The sequence below is a fragment of the Rhea pennata genome, chromosome 25 (assembly GCF_028389875.1).
Source record: "Rhea pennata isolate bPtePen1 chromosome 25, bPtePen1.pri, whole genome shotgun sequence".
Lineage (NCBI taxonomy): Eukaryota > Metazoa > Chordata > Aves > Rheiformes > Rheidae > Rhea > Rhea pennata.
In genome coordinates, this window is record NC_084687.1 from 4,266,722 (window position 1) to 4,284,810 (window position 18,089).

Here is an 18,089-nt window from a genome sequence, read left to right on the forward strand (position 1 = left end):
AACTCTTTTGGACTTAGATGGATGCAGGATCAGATCTTAATATCCAAGAATCCAACAAAGCCAGAAAGATCTTCCCAGAACAGGTTGCCACCCTAGACTTGCCCTGCTAGCGTACTTTCCTGGCAGTATTTCCACTTACTGTAGACAAAGTTCTTCAAGTCTTACTGTAGATTTGGTGTCTCTGAGGCTACCCCTTCCTTTCCGTACTACTTCATCTAGCTCTGCTCAGGCATTCTAGCCATGAGGTCCTGACACAGTGGATTCAGGCATTTTACAGGGTGGAGACAGATGTGGCAGAACAGTGTGTCATAGGATGGAGAATGGCCTCTGGCAGGAAACCACACCTTGGGGTTGTGCCGCTGAGAGGGATGTGGCTCCATGGCCCATCTCACAGCTGCAGGGCAGGGTCTTGGTCCCTCCTGTTGGAGGCTACCTCATGCAAGGTGCAGCTGCCTAACAGGATTACCTACCGGGGAAGAGTCCAGAGCTACCAGCTGCATCCGGCATGCTGGGTCACGGGGAGAGGCTATAGGATTCTGCTGTAAATGAGCATGATTTAGCCCTTTCTGTGGGGGAACAACCAGTGAGAGGCAACTGGCTCATTTTCATTCCCACCACGCGAGACCTGACAGGCATGCAGATCTCTTGTGCCTCTTCTGTGGCTAAACAGATTCCACTGTGCAGGGCTCTCAGAAATTCACAGTCAACTAAATAAAACATTAAATCAGTAGGGAGAAGGGCAGGTGGAAAGAAGCTTTGATACAAATGCTGATTGGCAAGTGCAATGATTTTAGTTAACCTAAGTGCCACTGGGAAGTCCTTACAGGAGGCTAGCTGCATCTCTGGCACCTCTCTGCACCCACACCCTAGCTCCTTCTCTGAACTAGAGGATGGAAAAAAATTTCCATCACTGACTTCAGTCATTAGGCCCATGCATGCACACTTTCATACACACATACCCACTGGGGGGAACTAGGGTCATTTAAAAACAACTGAACAAAATCGATCAAAGCTTTCATCCCTGAGGCTAATGCAAAATGTCAGATTGACAGCAACTCAGTGGTGTCCCTTTATATTTTTGGCACATGCAGACGCTGCAGGGGGGTGAATCATGACTATTTAGTGCACTGCCCTAGATGGAGCTGCAAAGCAGCTGGGTAATGGCTGGGTAGAGGTAGCATCTCAGTGCCACATTCCGGAGATTAGATTAGAGCTCAGCACTGAACTCTGCAGAGACGCCAGGCCAGTGAAAGCTGAAGGCTGCAGGAAACATGGGACCCTAGTAGTCAAGAGCTTCCAAAAATAAAGAAAAGTGGGTCAGAGAGACTGAAGAGAGGCTGGATTGCTTTTTTTAAGTTTAGGAAAAAGAAGGAGACAAGCAAACACTCATTAAGAGAGAATCCCCATCCCTAAAATCACGCCTCAAATGTCAAAGGTGAAAGTAATTGGACATGGGAGATGGAATTTGAGCATAGTTACCAAGCAAGAGGAAAAACACTACAACTGTCCTCCAAGAAAAGTACTGTAAGCTTAAAAATAAATAAAATCCTGAATCATGAAAAGGAAAAATATATGTTCCATGGATAGGATGTCTTGGAACTTGTCAAATCCTTGATTGCACTGTTGTCACAATACTCTCCATGCCAGCTATGTCAATCATCAAATAAACAACTTCTCATCACTAGTAAACACTGTGGGAGTAAGAGGGTGGGTGGTGTGCTCTCTCTTCAGAACAACTGCATTTCAATGATGCTACTAATGAAGAGCTGCAAAGAGTATTATGATTCTCATAGAAATGCAGAAAGGTTGGGCTGTTGTCAGCAAAGGCACTAGAACAAGTAGCCAGAAGACAAATTATCTACGCAATGGCACAAGTTTATTAACTTTCTGGTAGTGCAGACCACTCTAAAATTGTAGAAAAGATGGTTACAACATTATCATAAAGAATGAGTTTTGCCTGAAAGCAGGAATTTGTGCCTCTGATTTCTATCAAGAATACAGTCTATCTCCTCAAACCAACAAGCAGGTCTTCCAATAAGTGCAGACTGAATACTTAATCAAATATGGCTTAATATTCCGTATTTGTCCAAACCTTGATGATCACGGGTTCTGAAATTAGTGCAGAGCCCAAGATATTGGAGGTCTGATTTCCAATATGCTTTGGCTAGGACATCAGTTCTGCACGACTACACACTTTCCATTTATTTCCAGCCTAACGACATAACAGGATTCGTCTCTGAGAAAAATCTTACTCAGGTTTTCATTAAGCTTGGTTCACATGGGATTTATATGAACTTTCTCTTTAAGTAATTGAAATTTGGAGTCAGAAATTAGAAAGATTTCACATAATCCTGGATACAACCCCCCAAACTTCAAACCCAAACATATAAACCCCTTTTTAGCACTAATGTGAAACCTAAACTAATCCTGAGTATTCTTACAAGTTACCATAGCCTCTATGGGAGATTTGCTTGATTCAGTGCCAAGCAAATCGAACATCCCAAACTTGCGTCAATAAAATCTTTATAGCCTCCCTAACAGTATTCCATTTCTCTTTGTATGCAAGACACATTCCACACCCACACTAGTTCAGACAAACCACAATAAGCACCTTACCAGAATTTCTCCAGTACTCTGTCCTTGGCACACTGCTCGCATCCATCCCAGTTACTACCATATAACATTCAGGTCCACAAACACACTGCACATCTCCGCACCTCAGCCACAGGCTCCCATCTGTCTGATTCTTTGGTCCCAGTGCAGTCACTTGTTCAGCATCTGCATCCTCGGCAACAGCAAAGGCAAAAGAAACAGCAAAATACTGCAATAGTCCTTAAACTGAGCACTTTCCAAATGCTTACTCTCATCTATGCTATCACCCCCAGTATGCTATGCGCTTTTCAAACATTCAGGCAACAGAGAGAAAAAATAGAGAACACTGGACAGATGCTCAGCACAAATAATTGGAATCGCCCTGCACCAGAAATACTGTCCCTCTGTGAATTAGAAGTCTAACTTAAAATATTTGGAAGAAAGTTCTGGCTTGCATTTACGTCAGCTGGATCTGTGACACTAACTTCAGTAAGCCCAGGATTTCATCCTGTTCAAGACTCGTTTTCATTGTCCCCCTCAAGGAAGAGCAGGGTGGAAGGAAAAGTAGGTTTCCTGCTCCTCTGGGCACCCCTGCTGTAAAACTCCACGTGGCTCCATTAGGATTCAACTTGGCCAAATCCACCAACAATGGGATTTTTCAACAAAACAAATGCACAGCACTTTTCCCCGCTCTTGCCCTGGCCAAACAGTGCTCCTTCAAGGTCACCAATGTAATAAACTGGCAAATGAAGGCAGATGAAGAAGCTGCCAGCTGTGCATCTTGCCAGCTATTTGTCTAATGAACAGATACATATCCTTCCAGGATTTTCCATCTATTGCTTAACCCGCCCACAGTGAAGTCGTCACCTAATCTTAAATTAAAAGAGAAGCAAGGGGAATCATTAAAAAGACCTAGCAAAATCAAGGCAAGGAGGCGACATCTGAGAGCCTTGGGTCATCCTACTCCATCCAGTCTCTATCACTGCTGCTTTGTTCCATATTTAGCTCCTGACAACTGCGTCTAGTGCAAGAACTCCCAGCTCTGTTTTTTCCCTCCCCCAACTGCTGTCTCTGCTCCCAGACAGCTCTCAGAAATTGCTCTTTCTTTTTCCCAGTGGCCATAACTGAGTATTTCTATACCCAAGAAGATGGCAGAAAAGCAGGAGGAGCCCAGCAACACCCAGAATGGTGAACCTGACAGTGTAGAAGAAGGCGAGGAGAAGAAGAAGAAGAAGAAGGTGAAGCGGGAAGATCTGCCACCATTTGAAATTGTGACAGGGTAAGAAGTTTAGATGTAAAGAATGTGCAAGAGACTGAAGTGGAGATCTTCAAAGGTCTCTGCCTCAGCTCTAATATTGGGTAATTAAAGGTGAAAACTTAAGCCAGTGCAATTCTGTGTATTCTTAAACAGTGTTAAGTACAGGCTTGTTGTGAGATTATTGTGAGATTTTTCTCATTACTTTGAGATTTTGTTAAAAGTTCCACTGCGTTTATACAGCATGGATTCACACCAGGCAGGCAGCCAGCCAAATCTGTTTTATACAAGCAGGTCTGCTGCTGTTGTTTTCACTGATTCTCTTGCAGTGCAAGTAGTGGTACTGACTGCAGTGGGATCACTTGACTGATAATATCAGGAGAGAAGAAATGGGCCCTTGATGAATATTGAGTATTGATTTCCTGGGATAATCAATGGTTCTCATCTGAAAGTTTCTCTATCTGTGGATTAGAAAAAATATCCTTGCTATGGCTGATTTGGTTTATGGAGCTAAGCAGTAGATTTTTCAAGAGAGTTAAAACTCCACATTTTCAAGGGCTCCACATCCACAACTGAAACCTGATGTTCAAATGAGCCTAACACACATAAAGGCACCAAAACAACAGACAATTTTCAAAACTGCAAAGCAGCAAGCAGCTCCTTTTGTTCCAATGAACTTGTCTTTGAATGAGGCAGATATGGCAGAGATCTACCAGGAGGAAGCTGAACTCTGAGAGAAATCTGGTCCTATTCGTGAATTTTTAACCCTCCTGCAAAGTCCTGCCTAAAATGCTTCTTATGAAATTCCAATTCAAGGGACTATAGTGATAATAGGACTGTTTTTTAATAATTATTAGTCCACAGACAAGTGAATGTGCACTAGTAACACATAATTGGCAGCTGCAACTAGGAAAAAAAAAGTGTAATCCACAATCTCTAAGCATTTCAAAATGCTCATTGTAGTAGTATCAAGATGCCCTGCATAGTTCTTTCCTCTGGTCTCCCTCAGTAGTCACAAAACGAATGCTCTTAATTTATAAACCAGAACCATGATTTCTTCTATCCATCTTTGATGTAAACCTCAGGCTCTTCAATCCCACTCAGAAGCCTTCTGCCTGTGACATTGTCACCAATAAGACAGATACTGAAAGCAACTTGGCTGGCATATCTGAAAATGATGCATAAGGCAGGACAGCACCTGTATCTCCTCTCTCACACGACTGGATTACTTTCTTGGGGAGGGGTGACAAAACAGTTTTCTTCTTAAAATGTGTCTGTTCTGAAAACCACCTCTTGGAGTGTGACTGTTCGCAGCCTTTGCTCTGTAACTGTTACAGACAGTCATGGAAATAATACATGTATGCTGGAGCAGTGACTTTAAGAAAAGCACATCTGTCTGCTAGGAACTGAGTTAAGACTCCAAAAAACATTTGTATTAGCCACTGGACCAAATATACATAGGGTGACTGCTTCTACTCACTTTAGACATGTACTGAATGAATCTCTAAATGAGAAATCTATTTGTTTCTATTTGTTTGGAGCATTCAGCTTACTCCTGAATTCCTTTGTAGTTCTAACTTCAAACTTCCTTACTAACCTCAAAGACCTGGATAGGAATTGCCATGCTAATCATGGATGAAAAGACCTTTCTTAGTATCTTCTTTCAATTAAAGTATTTGTCAAAATTATAAGATGTTGCAGAACTTGCCAGGACTTTCCACTCTGGAAAGCCAAGAGCGAGAACATGAAGGGTGATGGGTGTTTGCAGAGGGAAAGGGAACAATACGAAAGATAAAGTTGCTGAGATTTAGAATTTAGCTGTGAACTGTGCTACTGGAACTGCACCATGGCACATGTGCTACAGTAAGACTGAAAGCTGATGCTAGGAAGTGTCAGGTAAAGGTTTTCTAGGGAAGAGTTGAAGTCTTTGATATGGTATCTACACACATGAAGGTCGTACTAGCCACTTTTCACATTCTATATACTGATACCAAGCCAGACAGGAGTCTAAGTTTCTGAAAGTATTTGGATATTTTGATGAGGGACCACAGAGTTGTCAGCATGTGTGTTTTTATACTGTGCTCATTAAATCTATTTGGAAACTGCTTACAAATACCTGGTGAACTCCTGCAGGAATCATGGCTAACTCTCCTCTAATGACTAGTTTATTACTGATATGCCAGCTGCTAATGGTGAGAAAGGAGGAAGCAGAGCACAAACACCAAAGGATCCTTGAAGAAGTACAGAAAAATCCAGCAATTTTTACTTTCATTTTAATAATTACCCTGTGACTACAGGCTGTGCCTTGGCCTAGTGTAATCACTGGATTTTCTAATCATTTACAGATTTTCATCCAGTGAAGCCAGTTATGTAAATTAGGAGAACACACATTAATTCTAACTGTCCAAGCACTTAAATTCAATTACACTGTGTATTATTCAAGCATTTCAGTTTTAGTACTTGGATTAGGAGTATTTTATGACACACAGCCAAGTTTTCAGCCTGTGGCTTATGGCTCTAAGGAGTTCAGCTTATACAGAAAGCACTAGCAACCTAATCACCCTGCCTAAAAATATTAACCCCTTTTTTGTCAATATTTGGTTCAACTCAGCCCTGGATAAATAAAAGCTCTGGCTGTGCAAATTTCATGACACTTAAGTGGACACATTTATTTACACTTCTCCTGGGGTGTAAATGAGGCTCCTTATAGAGGTGACAAATCCTTGGCTCCTGTTATAATTGATCATTACAGACTTTCCATAACCAGTGAGCCCAGCATGGGTATATTTATTTGTGAATAGCTGTCAAAGAGCAAGCAAAAGGAGGACACTGTTTTATAGGCTTAAATAACCTAACTCCATAGTACAAATACATATTGAAAAAAAATGTTTTTTTAACAGCTATTTAAATTTAAAGAATATGTCCTACTGGTTTATAGCATCCTTTAGGCCATTCCACGTTTTTATTTTATCATTGGAAGTTCTCGTTCTCATCTCTCACCAGAATGCAATAGTGTGAGGGACATGCTGGGCAGAACAGACTGGTAGCTGCTGCCCTCCTCCAGCCTACCTTATTGCAACAAGCTTAAAAGCACATTATCTGTTCAGTCTAATAGCATTCTTTGGGATTGATGTTTCTGCCATAAAGTCTGAATCTTTTTCATCTTGACGTGATTCGTAAAGATCATAAAAGAGTTTTGTTACTCAGGGCAAGCACTTGGATGAAGAGTGAAGATCACCAGAGAAGTGCTAATATAAATATTTCAGCTTTTACCTTCCCCCTACACTGTAAGCAAGCTGTATAACCACCTGCATCCCATCATTGGACCAGAGGATTATTAGAGTATTGTGACTGTTCAGTGCCTATAAATGATCTTTAAAAGAGTTCCACATACATAAATCTCCTATGCAAGTTTTGCACTGAATATGATGCCTTTACCAAAGAGAGAGAAATGGCAAGAATAACTCTCTACCTCCGTGATTTCACAAAATCAAAAGCAGAAAAACAATTAGCTTAGTCACAGAAATATCTGATATTTGTGTATTTTAATAAATTGCAGAATCACATGCAAGATGACACAATTTGTTAAGTCTAGCATCTACAGTGGTAGAGATCCTGGGAGAAGAAATATGAGAATGAAAATTGGATTTCCTATTTCGTTAGCATTATCTTTCCCTGACCTTGGAACAAAAACTTATTTGTGAATGGGGATAATATTAAAGTGCATACACCACCTGTCATTCAAACATGGGCAAACAGTCTTGCCAAGAATGAGTGATTTACTTAGGAACAGCCAGTAGGCTAGTCAAAGCTAGACTCAAGTTTCCAAAGAAGCAGACTTTTATATATTAGCTAGCATGGACACTTCAGGATGTATTTTAACGCTCAGTTGCTTGTAAAGTGTTTTTATATACCCAGATGAACAGCAACATTGTACTTCATTTTTTAATCAGTCATTGGGATCATCTGCTGTAACTCTAAGGTCAGACTGTGCAACACACACCATCTAAGTATGCATGCAGTCTTACGGTACACATGGCTTGTTCTTTCCCAGCCTTTCACTGCTGAATCACTTGCTGTGGAATGAAATTTGTGAGAGGGATAGATAGAACTCATCCAAAGCTCCACAGTTGAGAAGAGAGGCAGCAAGTCACAGGGTGGTGACTTAGCTAAGTCCTGTCAGGACAGATGTTTACAATTTAAACTTGTGCTGGAATGTCCTCCCTGCTCTGATTTACATGGGATTAAACAGATCCTTGTGGACTAGTACACACTGCTCATTGTTTGCCTCATGTATTCACAATCAGCAATGTTTCCAAGCTCTTAGTCAGCTACTCAGAGGCTTGGAAAGAGCCCTTAGCTTTGTCTGTCTTCTTTACCAGAAACTTATTAATTGAACTGATGCACAGTCCATATCGCAAGGACAGATTTAGGTGGACGTCCCGGATATTCTTAGACAGATGCCTAGATGATAAACAGTAAGATCTGTCTACAAGGTCTGTCTAAGCACACCTTTGAGACAACATATTCTGGATCAGATCACTCATGTTTAAAACGTTCATCTGAACAAACGCACTCAGTTTCCTCACTAATGTGACTGCTTTGCAGTCAAGCGAGTTCATTCTTAATTTAACACCCATGTGACACTGATGTGCTACATTTGAACACATAAGATCTATTATTTTAAAACAACTTATTGCAGCCTCACAAACTTATTTTTGAAACAGCGCAATGGGTGGCTTATGTCAGACCCAACACAGCTGGACTTTCAAAGGGAATCATTAATTACGTAGGATATAAAGCAGGAGAAGTGCTATTCTTAGGAGGATATATATATATATATGTATGTGTATGTGTGTGTATGTATGTATGTGTATATATATATATATATGTGTGTGTGTGTATATATATATATATCCTCCTAAGTCTCAAAGAACAGAAGGAAAGGACCTTACACTGTTCAGGGAAAAAAGACACCATGCTAAATTACAATCTTATAAAGCTCTTTAATGAAATCAGTGAAAATTTTGCAATTCTTCTTAAAGGAAAAGAGGCTAGCTCTTAACAGGTAACTTAAGTCATCTAAAAATCAAGGGGAAGAGGTCACAACACTAAGAAAAAGATGTAAAAGGTTGTTAAAAGTAGTCTTGCTGGATAGTTTAGAATTTGTGTATGCTAGTACATACTTCCATTATCTAGGCTTGTGCCAACTCTCAGTGCAAACCAGGAAACCACAGACCAAATCATGCCAAAACAGTATGATTTATTTGTTCATTAATCAAAATAAAAGGCTGTATCTATACTACTGCTTCTCAGCCCCATTAATATGGTGTCAGTTACAACAGCGGTAACATGGAAGGCTCCCAAATAGGCTTTCTGCTGTTTAACTCCTGTCTTGTGCAGATCTTATCCAAGCAGAACTGAACTATGTAAACTTTAAGAAAAAGCTGAAAACCTGCTAAAATAATTTCTAAAGCCAGACTTATACACCAAACTTCCATTGTTACAAATCAATGATATATGCAAAGAGTTACGGGAGTCCTTGACTGGCAGCAGCAGTAGACAGTCCTGGTGTAAATACAATGCCATGAACAAAATTGACTCATGTATCTCGTTGCATCTGGAAAGACTAATCATCTTCCTCTCCGTATAACGAACAGCTTGGCCAACCTAGCCACACCAACACTTGCGCCGCTTCACTGGTATAGAACACTGATATTCCAAGTGAAGTTGTTCAACTGCAAAATCACACTGTTGGGAAATCCAAATCAGAAGTGTGAACTCTAAGTCCAGGCCTTTTACTGTGAATTTTTGCAGCAGGCACAAATGGACCCCCAGATACTACTGTAATATCATAAAAATTAAAGAGGGAGGATGTTCTTTTATGTCTTAACTTATCAAAAGCCAGAAACGCTACAGGACTTTGGCAGCGAGAAAATTTCTGGATGCATTAAGGCGGCAAGAGTGGCACATACACATAGCAATGAGAAATTCCTGATGCATTTTAAGTAGAATTAAACATTTATGAAAAGTTGTGTTTACACTTTTAAAATAACACAGCAGAAGCAGCTTGATGGTAGATGTAATTTATTCCAAATTATGTATTTAGAAAGCACATGTTGTCAATCCTCTTCTATGTAAAAAGCCATTTGCTTGCAATATATAATATTATACTTGCAACCAGGTATTAGTGAAGAACTCAAATGGCTGTCCCTAAGCTAGTCCTTCTGTTGAGGCCAATCATCCTGATTTGCAGAGCGTATCATACTATTTAGGACATTACATGCAATCCTACCATGACCCTATTTATTGCACTCTATAGGAAGACAGCCACTGATTTTAAAAGACATCAGACTCAGCCTTCCACGTACAGTCCTTATTCTGACCCACAACCACTTCATGTTCACTGTGACCCAAATCAGGATTTCCCATTAGCAAATAAACAAAATATTCACTTGCTATTCCCACACTAAGTGAGCATAATGTACTGATTTTGTAGTCTATTCACTCTTTTCTACACCATACACTTCCACTGGCTCTGGAAACACCTTGTGAGATGATGCAGTTCAAATTATTCTTTCCTCAGCAGAACAACACTCTGCCACTTACTCCTGCAGCCTCATTGCTCTCCCCAATTAAGATTTCCAAGAGCCTGAGAATCTCTCCTGACCTTTGCTCAGTGTACCCCCTGGAGAGGCCTGACATTATAATCTGACTATGGATGAGACAGGGATGAGTAAGACACTCACTGTTTTACAAAGATTCATTATTGCCTCACTGGGAATATCAAGGTTACAGGTCCACTTAAAGCTCAGATGAGAAGAGTACAACATGCCAGAAGATTACTACTATATAATAAATGTTTTTTTTTTTTTACTACTTTTCATTACTTCACTTTGGTTTTAACTACTCTGTGCAATCTTCATTCCCATCCTTCGCAGCATTTACCAAGTCACAAGGCACTTTGTCCCCCCATAGCATCTAACTGTGGAGTTTCATCAGTACAGGAACTTGTGCTTAAAGGATGTCGGGTGGAAGGATGAAAAACATACTGCTGATAATCAGGAAAACCTAGTACTCTGTTAGAAAGAAACAAGTGCTATGAGATGATGCAGCTTTCCTTTTTCACTCAGAGGTCCCTTCCAACCTTACCATTCCATGATTCTCTTCACTCTGCAGTAAGAGCTATATACAGTATTTTAAGGAACTAACTTTAGTCTACTGTTATTTAGTAAAGTTTATCTTGTTTGGGTGAAAGAGGACTACAAATAGGTTAACAGCAACAGTTTTTGGAATAGCTTAATATTTTGGAGTATGTTAATTTAGAAATGCAGAAAAAAATTGGACAAGTTTATCAGTAGTGCCATGAGATAATTAAACTTCAATCAGAAATACACTTGTTCATAGTAAAGCTAGATCTGATCTCCCATCCTCATATTAAAGCAAAGCCACACAATTCTACTGAATATTAGTATGCAACTGATACTAGAACAATAAAACCGGAACACATACATACTGCAAATAGTCAGTCACACTTGCCTCTACTCAGAGGAAATCGAGATTGCAAAAGCACTGAGAATAACATAAATTGGCAATGCCAGAGTAATCATCCTACCAATTTACAACAAAAGACCTTGCAAGTTAACATTGCAATGTACTGCCAGAACTGTGCTAACATTCCAGAATAGAGAGATGGTTCAGGCTTCATGAGCATTAAACCTGCAAAAAAGCCAACTGCTGACCACCTTGCCAAAAGTAAATAGCTTATTTTCAATAAATACTATTAAGAAGCAAGTTCCTCTTCAAATATCTTAATACAGATACTAGAAATTCCCAGTAGAAGTCTGTCAAAAATAAACAAAAAAGACTAGGATGTCAGAATTGGGTTGGAAACCTCACCACATGGCAGAAGTAGCTGAGCATTTTGTAACTTCTAATGTAATTTTTATCCTCCAAGAGAAGGCATTTCCTTTCAATATATGGAGAAATACGGCCATAGTACATTGAGTAACTTGTCCAATATCACACAGGAACTAACACAATGTTATAACCCCTTATTACCTGCTTGTAAGATAATCCTCTCCTCTCCCCTCTTTACAGGGAACGCCTCCCAGCCATATTTTTCAAATTCCAGTTCAGGAATGTGGAATACAGCTCAGGTAGGAACAAAACCTTCCTGTGTTATGTCGTGGAGACCCAAGGCAAAGAGTCAGTAACTTCTCGGGGTTATCTGGAAGATGAACATGTGGCAGCACATGCAGAAATTGCTTTCTTTAACACTATTTTGCCTAAGTGCGAATCAAGCCTCCGCTACAATGTCACCTGGTACGTCTCCTCCAGTCCCTGCGTGACTTGTGCTGATCGGATAAGCGAGATCCTGAAGAAGAACAAGAACCTGCGTCTGACCATCATGGTAGGGCGCCTCTTCATGTGGGAAGAGCCAGAAATGCAGGCTGCTCTGAAAAAAATGAAGGCAGCTGGCTGCAAGCTGAGGATTATGAAGCCTCAAGACTTTGAGTATGTCTGGCAGAACTTTGTGGAACAGGAGGAAGGGCAGGAAGCGAAGGCTTTCGTGCCATGGGAAGACATTCAAGAGAACTTCCAGTATTATGAGGAAAAGTTGGCTGAGATTCTGCACTGAAGCTCATGTGAGTGAGGATTTCCATTTGCTCACCCAGCTCCTTCCATCAGTACTACAGACCCCTCTTATCTTCAGGTTGTTAAAGGCACAACACGGAGTCATTTTCAGCCACTGCTACTTCTGTATGTACCTGGCTAGGACTGCCAGTGCCTAAATATCATAAATTCTCCTTAGCAGTGCCTTGCCCCTTGAAGAGTAGTAATACTAGGATGGGCTCTTCCACAGCAGGCATTCAAAGGATTCAGAACTCTTTTCCCCAGAGTAAACCCCTCCAAGAATAAGTTAAAACACAGGGTCACTAGATGCAACAAGAATGCCTCATTTTTCCCTGCATGCACACACATGAAAGCAGTGAAGAAATGCAGAGAAAATGGGAAACTCTCCCTCTTCCCTGCCACAAAATCTAGCCCTCTACAAAAACAATAAAGGAGATCAGAATCATCACTGCAAAATTTCTTTTTAAGAGTTACTAAGTGTCAGTAACTTACTTTAAGTCATAAGATACGGAAGCATTCAAAGCTTCTAATGTGCCTCTCTCTATGTTCCCCTCCCCCAGGACCTACTTAGAAAAGATCTGTGAAGAGATGTGAAAGAGTTGGACATCTGGGACACTCCTTCAGCTTTCCAAAGCTTTGACTCCAGCAGGATGCAGTATCAACTCATGGAAAACTGGGCCCTGATGGACTACAAATGTATCTACCACACAGCTCTTTGGTGTTCAGGCTTTTGGGGTTTGCTTTTTCTTTCCCCAAACAAACCTGCACTGCCTCTGCTGATTGGAAAAGAGAAAGTAATATACTGTGTGGTTAAATCCTCAAATTAAATGGATTGCAGTGGACCTACAAGAAAGAGTGTGGGTCTTGCATACTGGGACAATTGTAGGAAAAAGATCTTAGAGCAAAGCTGCCAGTTAAAAAAAAATGCATTTAAAAAGTGTGCACTTTAAGAATTAGAGAGAAAGACATCTAAAAGGGGGGAATAAGAGGATTTATTCTGTCATCCCCAAAAAACAGAACTAGAACTTAAATTAAAGCTACCTGGTCTATTCTAGCGCAGGGGATTATGATGTAATCCATCGAGTAAAACATGTACTTGATTTAAAATACATCAAGTATCTTCTCCCCTTATTCAGAGATGTCTGCAATATAAAACTGGGGAAGTAAAATGAGTGAAATAAAATTGGTAGCCACTGCAAAAAAATGTATAGCAGTGTTTATCCCGTTTATCCCTTTTTCTCTATCTGAAGGAGGTCCTGAATTTAATCTGATAAGCAAGATATCCTGGGACAGCCATACACGAAATATTTCATAGCTGAAGTGCAGTGTGATGAGAAGGGAGAATTAGCATATGCTAAAAAAATATTCAGGAGTGTGTACAAGTGTGGGAGATACCCAGGGAAAGAAAATAGGGGCATACGACTTTGCACAGAAAACAAGACAGACCAAACAAAGGTCACAGGGAAGCTCATTAGCTAAGAAAACGAATCAGATGGGTTTGTTCTTTCAATCAGTCTTTAATGTTGGTTTCTGTCTTACTGTTACAAGCTGAATAGTGCTAGATATACATAAAAAACTGCTGACTGCACTTATCTCTTACCTCAGTCAGCTGCACTAAATTCTGGCATAAACTTTCAAGGCAGAAAAAAAAATGAGCTGCAATGGATCACCTTTGTGGAGCCACTGTGGATTTAATTCCTTTGCCACTAGATATAAAAAAAACCCCAAATATAAATAAGTACAAGGACTAAATCAATGATGCTCATCCTTGATTAACTTAATACTGAGTAAGACAAATAGGAGCTTGAGGGTTTTTCCCACAATTGTGTATTTGCTACAGCAATTACCTACCAAAAAACAAGTTTACAAAGAAATAAAGGATGGTCAACTATCAGGGAAAAAAGTAATACAAAGCTGTTAAAGACATCAACCAGAATTAGCAAAGAAAACATACAATACATAATCACCCACAACGCTCAGGCAAAAAAAGAAAAGGCTCCATACATTTAATATTTAGTAAAAAGTAATTATTAGGAAAGCTCTTTTATGAAAAAAACTTCTCTAACCATTACGTCTCATCTGTTTAGGTTCATTCAGCCTATCTGCAAGTGCCTGGCATTTTTCTGGGCATTCAGTATAAGGGAAATTGAAAGATTTGTTATTATGGGGTTAGGTGGGGCAGGAGGGAGAAAGGAATAAAGGATAGCAAAATCATATGCCAGTCCTTCAGTACTAGGAGGAAACTTTCCAAAGAACCAAATGTTTACCAATGGTCTGATGAATTAAGCATGTTACTTACTGAATTGCTTTTGCAATTTGGTAGCATCAGACACCAAACCAGATATAACAGCTAAACTACAAATGCAGTTAAAAAAATAAGTATGAAAACCAACCTGTTACTTCAGTTACTTCAGCACTACAACCTTTTAAAGCACATCAGAACTTCGTATGTAAGGACTCTCAGAAAATTGAGTTCTGCAGACTTCAATTATATGCACCTACTAGGCATTTTCCCTACATCTACAGCTTTCTCTTTCAAAACTCAGCTTTCCTCTAGAATACAGCTACAATAAATACAGGCATTGGTATGATTTTTCACAGGCATTGGTACGGTTTTTCACGACAACTGTGCTCCGATCTGACAGCATAGTACTGGAAAGCTATTTACTTAATATGGACAGCATGGTTCTTAGCAAGTACAGTCTCATAAAAAAAAATCTCTATGCCCAGAAAATTAATTTATAATCCTTTAAAGAACAAAGTATATAACCTGTTTTCTGTATATGAACATTGCAAGAACTTTATTTTAAAGTCACAGGGGCTCCACAGCTCATCATTATGAACCAGAACAACAAACCAACAGGTATCAAAGCGCTAGACAGCTCTAATTTCACTCCACATGGGGACCGTCAACTTTAAGCAGAGGCTCCAGTGCATGCAGGTGCAAGATGGATAACCAGTGACATCTGGTGGATTGCTAGGGCACACCATAAACTCCGAGCGCTCCCACAAGACCCTTGCCTTCTTCACAGCATCTCTTAATACCACATCCCAAACTAGCTACTCTGGGTTTTGTTTGTCTTTTTAAAGCTACTGCCATTGACAACAAAACAGTGAGCTATGCTCAGAAGAAGGTGCTCAGCATGCAGTTTCCTCCCCCACCAGTTAAGTTGACACTCCTGAAAGCAAGGGAAATAAGGCTATCTTTACAGTGTTTTGATCACAGAGTGTAAACTGTGATCTTAATATCTGTGTCTTCAAACACTTCCCCAAGTATTGCTGAAACTTTATTCCAGTCCAGGCGGTCAAGTCCACATCCAATCCTGGAAAATAAGACACCAAAACAGCTATCATGAGCTCTTTTGGAGCTTGCTGGAAACAACTAGCCTTTCAAACAGCTACCATTTTTTACATAGCACTAACTCAGTTCACCACAAAACAACACAATGCAGTTAAAAAGCAGAAATAATCAAGTCTGAATGTTTTGCTACGGTTTAACTCCACTGAAAAATACAAATTTCATTTGCACAATTGAACAGAAGAGTTACATCAAAGTGAATACTTGGACTCTTACTCGATGGTAGGGAACCACCGCTTCAAACATTCTTCTGCCCTAAAAAACACTGAAATATTTACATGTCAGTATGTAATTTTCTTACCTAGGCATGGAAATGTCAGTAACTCCATTGTTGAGACAGTGAGTTTTCATGGCTTCTAAGCTCTTTCGCATATTCTCGTACGTTGGTTTGTGGGAAACTTTCTTCTTCGTAATCTAAGTACAAACACAGAAGGTCAACCGTGCTTTAGGCACGGTCACTGCAAACCATCTTCTTTTTGAAAAACACATTCCACTAAACTCCAAAACTGCAAACTCAGACCTCCTACTGTGAATGGCTACTTGGATAAGAATTAAGTTCCATAGGTTAAAATGGTGTAATTTAGCAGCTAGTTCTATGAACTAAAAGTCTAAATACACATACACAAGTCAGTTTGGCTTCTTACAGCTAGAGAGATTTAATGCACTTCCCACCTTTTATTTAGAATGTCTACAAACCCCTCCCCCCCAACTATTACAGCCCTCACCATCACATCTAATATAGCTCAGTCACAAGAAAGTACCTGAGCTACCCGCAGCTCTTACCAGGTAGTATATATATCGGTCATCTCTCTGGAGAACTGCCACCTCCCCAGTTTTCTTCTCTAAAGTGAAGAACAAGGAGATTTTTAAAAACAATTAGAATCCAATAGCTAATCTCACTCATACCCCAAGTAGCTTAGAATACTTTTATTGGTGGAAATCAAGGTTTGCCCATCAACTCCTGCATGGGCATCATGTGCATCACTCACGTTGATCTAACAGCTCTTGTACACCTCCGAACTTCTTCTTAAAAAGAACAGCTATGCCTGCACCCATGCGACAGTCCTCGCTGATGCAATGAGCCAATGAGTCCGTCTGGGGGCATGAGAAAAGGTCCCCCTTAACACACTTGATCTGAAAAGCAACACAAACACCAGGATAAATCAAAAAAAAAAAAATCCACAAGTGTAAATTCAGGTAAGAAAACACTTGGTATTAGGCAAGACTGTACAATAAGGACTGCAAGGCACCAAGATTAAAATAACTTACAAGTAAATGAGTTAGTATGGATTATCAACCCAATTTCTTTTCTACAAGATCAGTTATGAGTATCACAGGCCACCTACTCAGTTTACTTTACAAAATCAAGGCTGAATAAGGAAAAAAATCACACAGTACAGAGTTTAACTACTTTAGTGCACACCTTCAGCATACTTTTAATGCATCAATGTCCAATACCCCCAAATATTTACTTAAGCAGGTAAGCTCTGTGCTGATATACAAGACCTGCATCACTGATGCAAGCACAAAAGCACTGGAAAGCTGACAATAATTACTTTAATATCAGTCTCCTTCCCCACAAAAGCAACATGGTACAACTGCCCTGTTATTAGGGGGACAAGGTCTCTTTCCAAAGAGAGACATCACAGCTGTAGCCCACATAACCCATTTTTACGCACTCTCTCCCCCTGATCCTTGAAGAACTGGGTGGCCATGGTAACGTGGGCTATGGTGAAGACTTCTTCTGCTGAAAAGATGACAGAAAGAGTTATTAGGAACCTTGAACTGGCAATAAGCTAGTGTGACAGAAGGTGCAAGGATGGGATTGCCTCAGCAATCTCAATAGCACATGTGGGGCAGGAAAAGCAGCCCCTGGGAATGAAGAAAGGAGGCCAGCTTCCCTGCTGCAGCCCCACAGCTCCAGCCCACTGAGGTACAAGGCAGGCCCCACCTTGGGGGTATCATAGCAACTAGCACCCACAGGCCTTGCACCTTCCTTCAAGCCACCCCTATCTCCTCAGGAAGCCCTTCAGCGGGCCAGACCTGCAGGCACAGCGCGAAGAAGGAGCTGCCGGGCCGGGCCTTGCGCCACGAAGAGCCTCCCCAAGCCTCCCCACATAAGGCAACCCAATCCTTCCTCTCCACTGGGGCAGACTCATCGTCACATAAAAATGGCCGCCCCTGCCCGCTTGTCTCTCTAGGCAGACTGGAGGAACGCCCTCTCTATGATGCTCACCGAGAACATTC

General features: G+C 40.6%; 2 protein-coding genes across 3 annotated transcripts; one reads left to right on the forward strand and one right to left on the reverse strand.

Annotated features, from left to right (window-relative positions):
- Positions 1 to 3,540: 3,540 nt before the first annotated feature.
- APOBEC2 (apolipoprotein B mRNA editing enzyme catalytic subunit 2) lies at positions 3,541 to 13,688 on the forward strand. Its single transcript, XM_062594869.1, has 3 exons — positions 3,541 to 3,871; positions 11,948 to 12,495; positions 13,045 to 13,688. Exons 1-2 carry the CDS (start codon positions 3,741 to 3,743, stop codon positions 12,486 to 12,488), a joined length of 672 nt encoding a protein of 223 aa, XP_062450853.1. The 5' UTR covers positions 3,541 to 3,740; the 3' UTR covers positions 12,489 to 12,495; positions 13,045 to 13,688.
- A 293-nt stretch (positions 13,689 to 13,981) lies between these two features.
- Positions 13,982 to 18,018, reverse strand: OARD1 (O-acyl-ADP-ribose deacylase 1). Of its 2 annotated transcripts, none has more exons than XM_062594871.1 (6): positions 17,886 to 18,018; positions 17,522 to 17,586; positions 16,832 to 16,976; positions 16,626 to 16,684; positions 16,144 to 16,256; positions 13,982 to 15,807 (listed from the first exon to the last, which is right to left on the reverse strand). In XM_062594871.1, exons 1-6 carry the CDS (start codon positions 17,959 to 17,961, stop codon positions 15,705 to 15,707), a joined length of 561 nt encoding a protein of 186 aa, XP_062450855.1. In that variant the 5' UTR covers positions 17,962 to 18,018; the 3' UTR covers positions 13,982 to 15,704. The 2 variants fall into 2 exon arrangements, with proteins under 2 accessions (XP_062450855.1, XP_062450854.1); XM_062594870.1 differs by having other exon boundaries at positions 17,522 to 17,589.
- Positions 18,019 to 18,089: the final 71 nt, after the last annotated feature.

Bases quoted from the DNA above. Each gene is read 5' to 3' on its own strand.
- OARD1 (XM_062594870.1), bottom strand. From the start codon at position 17,961: ATGTGGGGAGGCTTGGGGAGGCTCTTCGTGGCGCAAGGCCCGGCCCGG. The intron at 16,257-16,625 runs GTAAGAGCTGCG...GTTTGTACTTAG, and splicing joins ACCGATATATATACTACCTG to ATTACGAAGAAGAAAGTTTC. The intron at 15,808-16,143 runs GTAAGAAAATTA...CTTATTTTCCAG, and splicing joins ACTGACATTTCCATGCCTAG to GATTGGATGTGGACTTGACC.
- APOBEC2 (XM_062594869.1), top strand. From the start codon at position 3,741: ATGGCAGAAAAGCAGGAGGAGCCCAGCAACACCCAGAATGGTGAACCT. The intron at 3,872-11,947 runs GTAAGAAGTTTA...CCCTCTTTACAG, and splicing joins CCATTTGAAATTGTGACAGG to GGAACGCCTCCCAGCCATAT.